The sequence below is a fragment of the Geosmithia morbida genome, assembly GCF_012550715.1.
Source record: "Geosmithia morbida isolate 1262 chromosome Unknown scaffold_1, whole genome shotgun sequence".
Taxonomy (NCBI): Eukaryota; Fungi; Ascomycota; class Sordariomycetes; order Hypocreales; family Bionectriaceae; genus Geosmithia; species Geosmithia morbida.
This window is the reverse complement of record NW_023336188.1, coordinates 1,974,866-1,988,219: the sequence shown is the minus strand read 5'-3', so window position 1 is coordinate 1,988,219 and position 13,354 is coordinate 1,974,866. Positions and strand designations below refer to the sequence as shown.

At 56.0% G+C, this 13,354-nt stretch overlaps 4 protein-coding genes across 4 annotated transcripts; 3 read left to right on the top strand and 1 right to left on the bottom strand.

The window, feature by feature from the left end:
- Positions 1 to 443: 443 nt before the first annotated feature.
- On the top strand, positions 444 to 1,901 carry GMORB2_1360 (uncharacterized protein; the record flags this gene model as incomplete). Its single annotated transcript, XM_035463342.1, has 1 exon — positions 444 to 1,901. The coding sequence occupies one exon, from the start codon at positions 444 to 446 to the stop codon at positions 1,899 to 1,901; it is 1,458 nt and encodes a 485-aa protein (XP_035324766.1).
- A 1,388-nt stretch (positions 1,902 to 3,289) lies between these two features.
- On the top strand, positions 3,290 to 5,242 carry GMORB2_1359 (Major Facilitator Superfamily; the record flags this gene model as incomplete). The annotated part of the gene is made up of 5 exons (XM_035463341.1): positions 3,290 to 3,420; positions 3,561 to 4,243; positions 4,397 to 4,686; positions 4,822 to 4,919; positions 5,020 to 5,242. 5 exons carry the CDS (start codon positions 3,290 to 3,292, stop codon positions 5,240 to 5,242), a joined length of 1,425 nt encoding a protein of 474 aa, XP_035324765.1.
- A 1,049-nt stretch (positions 5,243 to 6,291) lies between these two features.
- GMORB2_1358 (uncharacterized protein) lies at positions 6,292 to 7,372 on the top strand (the record flags this gene model as incomplete). Its single annotated transcript, XM_035463340.1, has 2 exons — positions 6,292 to 6,296; positions 6,379 to 7,372. 2 exons carry the CDS (start codon positions 6,292 to 6,294, stop codon positions 7,370 to 7,372), a joined length of 999 nt encoding a protein of 332 aa, XP_035324764.1.
- A 1,176-nt stretch (positions 7,373 to 8,548) lies between these two features.
- Positions 8,549 to 11,283, bottom strand: GMORB2_1357 (AT hook; the record flags this gene model as incomplete). The annotated part of the gene is made up of 5 exons (XM_035463339.1): positions 8,549 to 8,830; positions 9,140 to 10,254; positions 10,331 to 10,417; positions 10,539 to 11,037; positions 11,191 to 11,283. The coding sequence occupies 5 exons, from the start codon at positions 11,281 to 11,283 to the stop codon at positions 8,549 to 8,551; spliced, it is 2,076 nt and encodes a 691-aa protein (XP_035324763.1).
- Positions 11,284 to 13,354: the final 2,071 nt, after the last annotated feature.

Below are 13,354 nucleotides of genomic sequence, written 5' to 3'. Positions count from 1 at the left end.
TTTTTTTTTTGTTTTCATAATTTTTTTTTTTTCCAATTCTCTCTCAGTGTCCTCTCTCTCTCTTTCTCTCGCCCGCTCATCCGCTCTTCGTCTCTCTCCACCCAACCATTCATCGCTCACTCCATCCACCCGTCACACACACTCACTCCTCTCTCCTCTTTCTCCTCTTTCCCTCCCTCCTTCTTCCTCTTCTTTGTTACTCTCTGTGTTATTATTATCGCATCTCCTACCACACCACACCCTCCCATTATACTTCTCTCATTCTACTCAAACTCACCTAGAGTCTTTCGTTTTTTTTTTCCCACAAAAAATTTCCTTTTCCGTTTCTTCTTTTTTTTTCCCTACTGCTACTTCATTGCACCCTTTTTTTATTTCAACTTATTCAACCATTCCCCTTTTTCTGATTGCTGCCTCTCGAGCTTGACTCGTTACAGATACCCATCATGCGTCAGCATTGGGTGCTTCTGCCCCTGCTTGGCGCCCTCGTCGGCGCTGAGCCATACGACGAAGAACACGACTACGATGGCAACCTCGTCAAGAGGCAGACTCCCTCGGCCGCTTCGTCGACAACGGACGGCATCTCCATCTCCCTGACCGCCACCACCACATCAGATGCTTCGACGACGGAAGAGGCAACGGCGACGACCAGCAGCGGCGGCGACGACGACGACGACGAAGACAACACCATCACCATCACCACCACGGTCGGCGGCGACGGCGGCACCAGCCTAAGCACCAAGACGATTGACAAGACGACGACGGTGACCATCGTCCAGACCTCGACCGACTTTGCCACCACCACCGTCACCAGCGAGGATCAGCAGACGGCCACCAGCACCATCTACGAGACGACCACCACCTGGGTCAACAGCAAGAGGGACCTGGGAGGCGACGTCGCCACCAGCACCGCCGCCCCCGCCCAGGTCGACGCCGCTCCTACCGCCACCGTGACGGAGACTGCCCAGATTCTCGAACCCACGCCTGCCGACGACGTCCAGAGGCTGGCCAAGCGCGCCACCGTGACGGAGACGGAGACGGTCACGAGCGACGGCGACGTGTCCTCGGGCGTCACGAGCGTCACCCGCACCCTCACCACCACCACCACCACCCTGACCACGACGACCAAGACGGTCACCGAGACTGAGCAGGCCAATGCCAGTACCACGGTCAAGGTCACCAGCACGCTGACTGTCACGTCGACATCGGTGGCGACGGGCATCACGAGCGCTACGGCCACGTCCAGCTCCGATTCGGATACCAGCAGCGACAGCAGCAGCAGCGGCGGCGGCGATGACGGCAGCTCCGGTCTGTCGACGGGTGGAAAGATCGGCATCGGAATTGGTGTCGGTATCGGTGCCCTCGTCGTCCTCGGTCTCCTGCTCTTCTTCTTCCTCCGCCGCCGTCGTGACCGCGGTCCCAAGCCGGACCACGACGACCTGATTGGTGCCTCGGAGGTTCCCGTCGGTGCCGGCGGCGGCTCCGGCGGTGCTGCTGCCGCCGGTCTCCCCACCCGCCACAACACCCCCATGACGCAGACCGCCTCGGGAGCCGGCACCTCGCCAGAGGGCTACCGCGGCACTGCCATGGGCGACGGCCGAGCCGGATACGCCAAGCCCGACCCCTACGGCGCGACCTTTGCCACCAGGGCCTCCCACCACAGCAAGAGTCCGGTCAGCGCCCTCAGCGGCAGCGGCGGTGCCGATTACCTCCCCGAACACACCTCCCCCTCGGAGATGCACGCCGTCTCCGTCACGGATCCCTCGTCCGGTGTGAGCGAGCTCCCCAACGATGCCAGTCCCGCCCGCTGGCAGAACCCCAACGCCGCCGAGATGGATGCTCAACCTGCCATGTCTCACCAGAGCGGTCCGGTGTTTGAGATGCCGACTGAGAATTACCGATGATCTCTTTTTTTCCTTTCTCTTATTCAGAAATTTCTCTTTCATTCCCGTCTACATGTTCAAGAAAGATGAAACAGAAAAAAAAAAGCTGCATGTTTTTTTTTGTTATTTAAAGACCTTTTGGTTATTCAAAAACACGAGCCCAGCCAGCCCTTGGTCGATGGGGGTGGCAACACAGCGATTTATGCATGGAGAGAGAGATGTATTCGATTCAGATCAGGATTTTTTTTTCTCTTTTTAAAAAAAAACAGAAGATGTAATGTTAGGTCGGGTGTACATATAAGGCCTTTTTGTTTCTTCCCTATGTGTGTGTCCTGTTTTTCTTTTCTTTTTTCTTCTGGTGATTTATTCTGATATATGGTGTTGGCAGAGTTTGGCGGTGTTTAGATGCTGCTTTGCCTGCTATGGCGTACAGAGTCTCGGTATATGAGAAGAGGTCGTTTGAGAAGTCTTCTTAATAGTAGATTGAAGCCTCTGGGTAATAGAAGATTGAATTCAACTTGAACAGTCAAGAGTCTGGTTTTCTCTAGAGTCACTGATGAGGATACGGATGGGGTGCCTTTTCTAAACGTTGACCCCCCCCCCCCCCCTCTTGATGTGTTTGCTAGTCACACTCAGTCCTTGCCGGGTTCACGGTGAGTTTTGTGTGTGTGTATGTGTGTGTGTGTATGTGTGTGTGTGTGCGTGTGCATGTGCGTGTCTTTTCCACTGAAATCTTTCTTCTTCTTTCTTTCTTTTTTTTTTGCTTGATGATACGGATAATACTGTATTCGTAGTAATTCATAACATGTATGACCAGCACCAGTGACATTGTTAGGGATACCGGAGTTAGCGTCCAGATTCTAGTCAGAGCCGACGCCGGATGATGCGCAGAAATGTACAGAGTGCAGATTAGATACATGAGCTGAGGTCATTGTTTGGAAAGATTTCTTCTTCTCCTTCTTTTATTCTGTTTCTCTCCTCCTCTCTTTTTTCATGTATCTACCAATGTACAGTCCTCTTTTATTTTACTTTTTTTTAAATCCTTTCTTACAATTTATTTTTGAGGGGGGGGAGGGAGGGAGGGAGAGTGTTCGGTCTCTCATCTCTCTCGTCCAAAGTCTCCGACTCTGAGTCTTGGAGTCCCTTGCTTATTTGTCTCATATACCTCAGTCGTTTGGTGGGGAGGGAGGGGAAGAAAAAAAAAAAAAAGGAAAACTCGACACCATAGAAGAGGGGAGGGAACAGCAAAACAAACAACGGAAACGAGGCAAAGTCTCTTGGTTCTTCTTTCTTCTTCTCTTCTGCTTTATAAAATATCACATATAACAGGAAAAGGAGAGGAGAGAAGCCAAGAGAGAATAGAGAAGAAGAGGGAAGAGAGGGAATTTGTCAGTATGGGGAGTCAGAATATGTGGTCTGCTGAGAATCCCGATGCGGCTGAATCGGCCAAGCAGGCTGATGAGAAGAAGCTGCTGCGCAAGTTGGATGGACACATCATTCCTCTGGTGATGGCGTTATATCTCTTTTCATTTCTTGATCGGTATGTCTTCTTTGTTCTCGTTTTTCTCTCTCTCTTCTTTTTGAATCTCTCCCTCTCCCCCCCCCCTCCCCCCTCCACCCCTCTCTCTCCTACTCTGAAAAAAAAAAGAAAAAAAAAAAGAGATGCCAACCCAAACCAAGCGTCAACATTGGCAACGCCCGTCTCTACGGACTAGAAGAGGATCTAGGACTATCCCCGTCCCAGTTTCAGGTATCGGTGTCGATCCTGTTCGTGACGTACCTGACGTTCGAGGTGCCGTCGAACCTGGTGCTCAAGCTGCTCACCCCGCGACGGTGGATCGCCTTCATCGCGGTCTCGTGGGGCGTCATCGCGACCTTGACGGGGCTGGTCGAGTCGTACGGGGGGCTGCTGGCGGCCCGCCTGTGCCTGGGCGTCGTCGAGGCCGGCCTCTTCCCCGGCCTGAACGTCTACCTCACGCTCTTCTACACCAGGCACGAGCTCGCCCTGCGCGTCGGCTACCTCTTCGTCAGCGCCGCCGTGGCCGGCGGGCTCGGAGGCCTGCTGGCCTACGGTATAGGGCACATGGACGGCGTCAGCGGCATGGAGGGCTGGCGGTGGATCCTCATCATCGAAGGCCTGCCGTCCGTCCTGCTCGGCGTCGTCTCCTACTTTGCCCTGCCCAACGATGCGCAGTCGGCCTACTTCCTCGACGAGAAGGACAGGACCCTCGTCGAGGCCAGGAGGACGAGGGAGTACGCCGTCACCGACGAGATGTCCTCCAAGGATGTCGGGAGGGCCTTTGGCGATTGGAAGGTCTGGGCTTTCAGTCTGGCTCAGTTTGGTGTCGATACCATGCTCTATGGTGCGTCTCTCCCTCTCCCTCTCCCTCTCCCTCTCTCTCCCCCTCTCTCCCTCTCTCGTGTTCTCCTCCCTCTTGTTCTTCCCTCTCCTTTCTCCCCCTCCCCTAACCGTCTCGACTCTCAGACTCTAACCTCTCCCCTAAAAATAATAAAAGGCTTCTCGACATTCCTACCAACCATCATCGATGGCTTGGGCGACTGGTCCACCGCGGAAGTTCAGCTTCTCACCATACCCTGCTACTTCCTCGGAGCGGCCGCCTACATGGCCACGGCTTTCCTGTCGGATCGTACGCAGCAGCGCGGCCTGTTCTGCGTCCTGTTCGGCGCCATCAGCGTCGTCGGGTACGGGATACTCCTTGCTGACGTGTCTAGCGGGGTGCACTACTTTGCCTGTTTCCTCGTTTCTGGTGGTCTATATGTCGTCGTCGGACTGCCGTTGGCATGGGTATGTCCTCTCTCTCTCTCTCTCTCTCTCTCTCGCCTTACTCTCCCGTCCCTTCTCTGAGATATGAGATGCAGTCTACGGCGTATATATGTGTATGTGAGGGTCCAATACTAACTCGTCCTCTCGGAACCGAAGCTGCCCACAAACTCTCCCCGATACGGAAAGCGTACCACGGCCACCGGATTGCAACTCACTCTGGGAAACGCGTCGGGCGTCATGTCGGCTTTTATATAGTGAGCCTCCCCCGCCCCGCCTCTCTCTCCTCGTCCTCTCCTCTCTCTCTCTCATCCTCTCTCTACAGAGAGAAGTCGATTACTGACCAGGCACCGACAGCCCAGCTTCTGATGCCCCCCGCTACATCCGCGGCCACGCCGTCACCCTCAGCATGGTGGGCTTCGGCTCCGTCGTCTACGCGTACATGTGGTGCTGGTACCGACGGGAAAACGCCAAGAGGGAAGAGGGCACGTCGTCGGCCGTCGAAAAGTATAGGGATCTCACCGAGGCTGAGCTCGTCGAGCTGGGTGACGATAGTCCGCGGTACCGGTACACGGTCTGAGCTGGCACACATGGTACTGGCAGTACGTAATGTACTCCAGGTTGGGTGTTGGGTGCACGAAGTATACACATTGTACGCAAGTGCTGTGATCTAGAGGGAAGAATCTAGGAATCAAGGATGTACCATGCCATCGGATGGTTCAGATGAATACGTAGAGGAGGAGGATACGAGATGCCTCAGGTACGCCAGGCTTGCCAAGAACACCTACAGGGTATTCCGGAAAGCCATACGGAGTACAGATTACATGCATGCATCATGACAACCTACGAGTCAAAGCATTACTCCGTACTCCGTAATCCTCCGTAGGACGCTTGTACATGCCATCCTTCCCATCTTGTGGCCTTGTCGCCTCATATCCATGTAACAGTGACTAAGCCTCAGCTCTCGACGTCATAGGTCCAGCCCACCAAGTAAGTACATCGGCATCGCTCCTTCCTGCTCGCTGTTCTGCCGATCCAAAAGAGTGCGACAGGGAAGGAGCACCCAAGTCCCCTTCTTTCCTTGCTTTTGCCCTGTACAGACAGCTAAGAGCCAGAATCATCTTGACTCCCGCCATTCCGTCATCCACATCCTCCCCCCCCTCCCCCTTTTTTTTTTTTTTTTTCCCTCTCTTTTACATCCTTCACTCTGACCATTGTTGTCACTTTTGCCGGACTCACTGACATACTCGATAACCCACGACACATTCTGTTCAGCTTTGGCCACCCCCGCTTCTCTTTTCCCCAGGCACACGCCGCTTCTTTTTTCTTCTTCTTCACTTTGCGCCGCGCGCCTTGTGATATCACGCCACTGCGTCGCTCGCCGTCTAGTTGCTCTTCTCTTTCTCTCCTTCATCTCCTCTTTCCGTCTTCTCTCACACCTGTTCTTTCTCCTCCCATCTTCTTTTCCGAAAGGAAAGTAACGAAAGAGGAGAGAAACGACAGACGAAAAGAGAGAGAGAGAGAAAGAGAAAGAAAAAAAAAAGACCTACTACCACCACCATGGCGCAAACACACCCCACCCTCATCAATATCCCCCCTCCAGGGTCCAACCCAGACACACCGTCTGAGATGCCGTGCGTTTTCTGTCCTGGCTGCGCGCCCCGATGTCGCATTCTCCCTTGAACCTCCTTTCGGACGTGAGCTCACCTTGACCAGGGGCACCCCGACGAGCACCACCACCTCGCTGAGCGCCCTCTCCACGACGGCCATAAAGGACGGTCACCGAGGCCACTTCCCCCAGGCCGGCCCCCCGGGCCTCGACCACCGCGGTCACCATCACAACCCCTCCACCACCAGTCTCGAGGCCGAGCGCGCCGACCGCATCTCCCGACTCGCCGGGCTCGAACGAGTCTCTACCCTCCGCGCGCCCCCGCAGACCCCGCCCGGCGGCGGTGCAGCCACCAGCAGCGTAGGTGGCGCTGCCGTCTCCTCGCTGTCGCCCCAGACGACGCCCACATCCACCGGTTTCCCACCCAACTACCCGGGTGCTCAGCACCCCGCGACGCCCGCCTACTTCGACAGCAACGGCCAGCCCGTCGCCGTCACCAAGATGAGCACCGTCGGCACCGCCAGCGCCACCGCCAGCGCCACCGAGAGCCACACCGGCGAGGAGGTCGACGACGACAGGACCACGGCCGGCGACGTCGACGAGGATGTGCTCAGCACCGACACCAACTACCGCGACGCCGGCTCCGTCACCAGCACCGGTGCTGACCAGGACGCCATGAACGAAGACATGGACCGTATGGGTCCCGGCGCCGACGACGACCACATGAGCGACGGCTCCGCCTCCCTGGTCGGTTTCGGCGAGGGCGCCGGTAGCACCGTCTCCGGGCCCATCTATCACCGCCGATCGACGCTGGGATCTGCCTCGGCCGCACAGCAGATGTGGGGAGGTCTGGAGAGGACCAACTCTGGTCTGAGCGACACACGTCGCGAGCGTGACCGCGACGCCGGCGGCAGCGACACGCCCATAATGTCGGCGGCGGCGGCGGCGGCAGCGATGCAGGAACGTCGCGACGCCCGCATGATGGACGGCGTGTCTGCCGACCAGGCGAGGCCATACTCGCCGGGGACGCAGCAGGACTCCTTTGTGGACACAACCTCGCGCGGCCCCGTTCCCGTGTCTAGCCCCGGTTCCGTCTCGTAGTCTCAATCTCAGACCCAGGGTCGCGGGACGGCCGAGAACAATGTCCAAAGACTGGACAGGGGTGAGGCGCGTAGCCGGGGAGGGAGAGTCAATAATCACTTGGGGGGATTTCTATTTCGAGGGTGAGAAGAGTAAAGAGTGGTTACTCTCTCTCTCCTTGTCTTTTTCACTTTCATGATTCTGTTCCGTCTTGAGTTTTATACTATTTCTTCCTTCTCTTTTTCCCTCTTCTCTTTGTCCGATTCTGTACTTGCAGCTGCGCTGGTTCTACGTCTCATGATGCTTTGTGTGTACGATTCGAGACGGGCTGTTCTTGCTAGTCAAATGTGTGACACGAGTCCGGTAGCTGTGGTGGTTTTTTTTTGTCTATTGAAACATGTTTGTCTTTGGTAATCATAGCAGGGTCTTGGGGTACTCTGTGTAATGCTTCCATAGGTCTTTATGGAAAAATCACACAAAGACCCAAGACTCAAGACGCAAGGAGATGGCATGCTATCAACCAAGAATGATGTGGAATATAAACAAAGTGAACAAGTTGAGAAAGAAGAAAAAAAACACCCTCTATGCTCCATTCTGTCTACATTGTAGATGCTGTATTGTTGTGCCAAGTGCACCAAGCACTGGTGCCAAGGTATTCTCAAAAATCAAGGACGAATAAAGAAGAAAAGAGAAGAACAAAAAAGAATGAAAAAAAAAAAAAGATTCAAAAAAACAAATCCAAAAAAAAAAGATCCACCGGGCCTAATATTCCCCCTATTTTTTTTTCCTTTTCCTCCCAACATGAATCCACGTCCAATGCGAAAATAAGGAAGAAGAATGAGTAGAAGAGAGAGAGAGAGAGAGAGAGAGAGAGAGAGAGGGAAAAAAAAGAAAAAACTTTCGTTATCCTCGAAGTGAAAAAAAAACAAGAAAAAGAAGAAGAGGGAAAAAAAAACATGACAACCCCTCGGAATTCATGTCGCGGGTATATTTTGATTGTTTTTCGTGAGTTGTGTGAGTTTTGTATGTGTATGTTTTGGAGGATCCAAGAGGGTCTGAAAACCCAAACATGACATTTGGGGGAGGGGGGTCAACAAACATGTGAATAGGAATGAGGAATGATGATATGATGGGCGGTTATTATGATGTGACAGTAAGAGAAGAAGAAACCCCTCCCCCCATGACTGAAAATATTCTTCAGGCACAAGGGACGTCAACACCTATATTCTTAGCAATGGCCTGCCAATCCCAGACGGCCAGCCAGTCTCCCTCGTCCATGAGGGCCCAGACCTGCTCTAGCAATTCCAGGACGCGGTCGCAGTTGCGCAGGCCGGTGTAGCCCCTCACGGCCCGGATCGACTTGCGCACCCTCTCACGGCGGTCGAGGTCGAAGCAGGCTATGCCCACCACCATGCAGGGGATGAGGAGGAGCGTCTGGGCCGGATCGGACGGGCTGAAAGACTCCAGTATCCCCAGGGACTCGTCCAGCGCGCTCACCAGGCGAGGGTCGTCCAGGGCCGGACGTCGCTTGGTGGGCTGCGGGGAGCGGCGCGGAGGGTTCAGCCTGCCCGGCACTCCGAATGCTGCCGCCGCCGCTGTTGCCGATGCTGTTGCCGATGCTGCTGCCGATGCTGCTGCCGCTGCTGCTACTGCTGATGATGATGATGATGTTGATGCCGATGCCGAGCCTAGACCCTGCGGTGGCGGCGGTGGCGGCTGGGGTACGTCGCCCTCGTGCATCGAGTTGTTCCTCGACGGGTTGCACGACGAGGGACTGCTCATGGGAACCACGTAGTTGGGTACGCCACCGCGTGGTGGCGGGATGCCGAACCCGCCCGTCGGCGTCGAGGCCGACGACAGGATGCCTGCCGCCATCGAGGCCCTGCGTTGCGGCGGCGTCGACGACGACGACGACGACGACGTCATGGACGAGACCGAGACGCCGCTAAAGGTGGAGCGGGATCGGGGCGTGGACGAGGGCGGATATACGGTGCGGAATAGGTATATGAACATCATCTGCTTGTACAGCAGCCCCACGCGGTTGCGGCCGTCGCCCGGAGGCCAGTTGGGGACCCATTCGCGTATGGCATTGTTGATCTCGGCGGCGCGGAACAGCATGACGTAGTCGACCGGCGGGTCGCTCGACGCCAGCATGTTCTCCCGGATCGTCGTCCGGAGACAGGTGATGAGGGCCATGTAGTGCAGGAGGCCGTCGGCGACGCCGAGCAGGCGCGGCGTCGGGATGGGCGCCGACGGCTCCCAGAAGCCGTTCGTCAGGCGCTCGACGCTGGTGTCGGGGTGCCACATCATGTCGTCGGCGTAGATGTGGTACTGGAAGAATTCGGTGATGAAGGCGAAGAAGGTGGGATCCAGCGGCGGGCAGCCGTCGATGAGGGTCTGGTAGGCCTTGAGGTGGAGGCGGTGTTCGCCGCTGGCGTTGCCCTCGGCCCGGGTCTGGAGGAACCTGCACAGGATCTGGCCGTACCTGGCCGACAGCGTCGTCTGGTACTCCTCCGTCTGGTAGAGCGGGTCCGTCTTGTCGACCGAGTTGGCGTTGTCCTCGTAGAAGCGCTTCATGGCCTCGTCGTGGTGGTGCGCCGACCTCTCCTCCAGGGCCTGGCGGTTCGTCGTCGGGTTCTCCTGCAGGACCTTGACGCCGTACGGCGCGTCGAAGTCGATGTGCCTGCTGCTGACCGACAGGATCGAGTGCATCAGTCCCTGGTGCTGGTTAGCCAGGTGCAGGATGATGTCCTTGAAGGCGTTCTTGGCCTCTCCCTCGACGGTGAGCACGTTGCTAAAGTTGTTGACGTAGTGCTTCCAGAAGATCTGGTCTTCGACCGTCTCTACCCCGTGGAAGAGGGGAGGTAGGCTTATGCTGGTGACCGTCTCTACTCTCAGGCGATCTGGCCGGTGTGTCAGTAACCTCCCCCCCTTACTCATCTGCCGTCCTCTCGAGGAAAGTGTGGGCTGTTGGCTTACCATCCTGAGCCCTTTCCTTGCCGCTCTTCCATATCTGCTTCTCATGGTAGCCCTCGCAGACGACGGCATTCTTTTCACAGTTCATGCCTGCATTCCAGAAATGTCAATACAGAGAGCTTCCCTCCTTCTCACCGCCCCGTCACCCTCATATGAAGGCACGTGAACTTGGCGTGTATCCCGTGAAGAGGGGGGTGGTGACGTGACTTACACCGTGGCTTGGCCTCGTCGCACTTCTTCTTGCGCTTCCTGCAGGTGATGCATCCCGTCTTTGACCGACCCTTGGTGACCTTGTTGGCATTGACGGTGGGGGTGAGGGGATGCTTCCTTGGACGGCCCCTAGGTCGCTTCTGCTTGGTCTGCTGCTGCTGCTGTTGCTGCTGCTGCTGGTGCTGCTGCTGCTGCTGCTGCTGCTGACCGTTGACGGTGGGTAATGGTTCGATGGGGGTTGTAGGTGCGGTGGGGGCTGATTTGAGATCGTCAAAGTCGACGTCGTCCTCTGTGGGCTCTAGCTTGGTGACGGCCAGGCCGTCATCCGAACTCTGCTCCCAGCGAATATCATTGTCGGCATCGTCCTGGTCAATGTTGCCCCACGACTCCTCGCAGGACGACGAGGTCGAGTTGGCCATGGTCGGGGCCACGGAGCCGTCCACGGGGGTCTCTAGAGGGCTCACGGGCGACATCTGTCCGCTGGTGTTGCCCTGGATACCCTGCATATGAGTGGTGTTGATGGTAGTAGTGGTAGGAGGAGGAGGGGGGAGAGGGAGAGGGAGAGGGAGAGGAAGATGCTGTTGCTGCATCGGATGTGGTGGTCCGGGGATCCACGGAGCGTCGGACATAGGTATGGCGGCGGCGGCCTGTACCTGTGCGGTCGTCATTGTGATATCGTCAAGTCCTCCCTCGACGGGAGGCAGGGCCTGGTCATCGGACCACGTCAAGCCTTGCATCGTCGACATGGTTGCTGTCGTTGGTGGCGCACGGTGCATTGCGCGACCGTGAAAGCCAACATAACCTGATCAAGGGCCAGAAACGAGCCCCGGACGTTCTCTCACCACCACCAATCCTCTGTATGGCGTGAGGCGTGTATCGTCGACGGGGAACGGCGGGGGAGGGGAACTTTTGTTATCTTTTAGTTCGAGGGATACCGAATGCGGTCGGCGGCGGGCGGAGGGGGGGCGAGGGGCGGTAGAGGAGCCACAGCAGTTGAGTCTATCTGGGCTCGTCGTCGAACGGGCTCGAGACGGTGTTTCGGAATCTATTCTTCCTCGAGTCGGGGGTAGAAGGTCAACGCCGGTCTCCGTTCCTTCGTCGTCAAACGCACCAGGCGATGGACAATGTGAGAGAGAGAGGGAGTGTGTGTGTGTGTGTATTCGAGAAGGAGATGTCGAGAGGGAGAGGGAGAGAGAGAGATTCTACCGCGGTCGGGACAGTTCCAGTCGAGGTGATGCAAGGTTGGTTGTCCGGGTTTTGCTTTCCGTCCGCTGGCTGTGACGGAGGGAGAAGTTGTTGGATCGCTCGGTAGGAGGGGCACCGCACCTTGTAGGTGTGGGGAGCGCAGCGTCTTATTATTTGTCGGTGGCCAACTGGTACTTTACGTGTACAATATCCGAGGTAGGCGAAGCGACTGTGGAGAGTAGCTGCACGTACTCTTGGTATTCGTGTCCCGTATGGATTAGGCGCGAGTATCATCGCGCAGGTACTCATCATGTACTCGCACAGGGCGTCGTGGTAATGCACGGGAGAGGTACTCATATGTACTCTGCACCACCTAAGCAGACAGGCATGGGGGCCATGGCCACCCCCCCCCCCCCCCCCGTACTCTCTCGAGTACGCCCGAGTCGTACTCGTACGTCGTCGTACGTCGTCGTATTCTCGTCGTACTCTGTCTTGTACCATGACTGTTCCCGGTTTATTAGCCACAACTGTACCGCACACAGCAGATGAAGGCCCAGGCGTCTCCATACCAGAAATGGCTTGGGTTCGATGGGGAAGAGCGGGAGCAATATTGACAATAAAATACTCAGGACTGTTGCATGTATATAATTCAGGACCCCATTGCTCGTCGCAAGTCGTCATCGTTGGTCATCCATCACAGCGTTTCTCTCTCTCTCTCTCTCTCACTCTTGTTGGAATTCTTAGTAACAGCCGAGGACGGGCGAGCGAGAGAGAGAGCGAGAGAGTCTCATCAAAAGAGTCCACCTGGCTTTCTGCACGTTGGTAGACCGGAATTGGACCACCGGACACGGGTTGTACTCGTATGGGCATGGCATGTCGTGACGGCAACACAATCTGAACTGACCCTGTACTCGTGGTCCAACGAAGCGAATGCCGACTCTTCTTCTTCTTCCTCTTGGTCCCCCCCTCCTCCGCACGTTTCCTACAGTTGAATCCGTCCATGGTGATGATGGTAGGTGAAACTGACACGCAGGACACGCAACATGGGGTTTGAGTATCTGACCAGGGAGATCCGATGGCCCTAGGCCCCCAGGTCCAAGGCCACCCCTCCCTCCCCAGTCCCCCCCTCCACCTCAGACTTCGAACTTTGAAGCGACCGTCTATGTTGATGGATGTCGGTGCCGTCGACTTTTTTTTTTTTTTTTTCCTTTGGGTTATTATCTTATCTTTCTTTTCTTCCCCTGAGACTCCCGTCAGCACAGGAATCATTACGAATTGCTCCGCATCCGTACATGGTCGTTCGTAGTCGTGCATACGCGCATGCATACGAGTACTAACTAGTATGTTCTCTGTTAGCATAATACTACATGTACGGAATTAGCAGCAGCAGCAGCAGCAGCAGCAGCAGCGGTGGTGGTAGTGGTGATAAGTAGTCGTAGTCGTAGTCGTAGTCGTACGGGTTGTGATACTCGTAATGATGATACTTTCTCTTCTCACCTTTGTATCCCAGCAGAAAGTCCCGATAAGGATGACAAAGTCCCAGCAGAGGACCCGAGGCGGCGTTTGAGAGTCCTTGCACTTCACAGGCTTCACTCACAGGTACACACACACGCTCTCTCTCTCTCTCTCTCT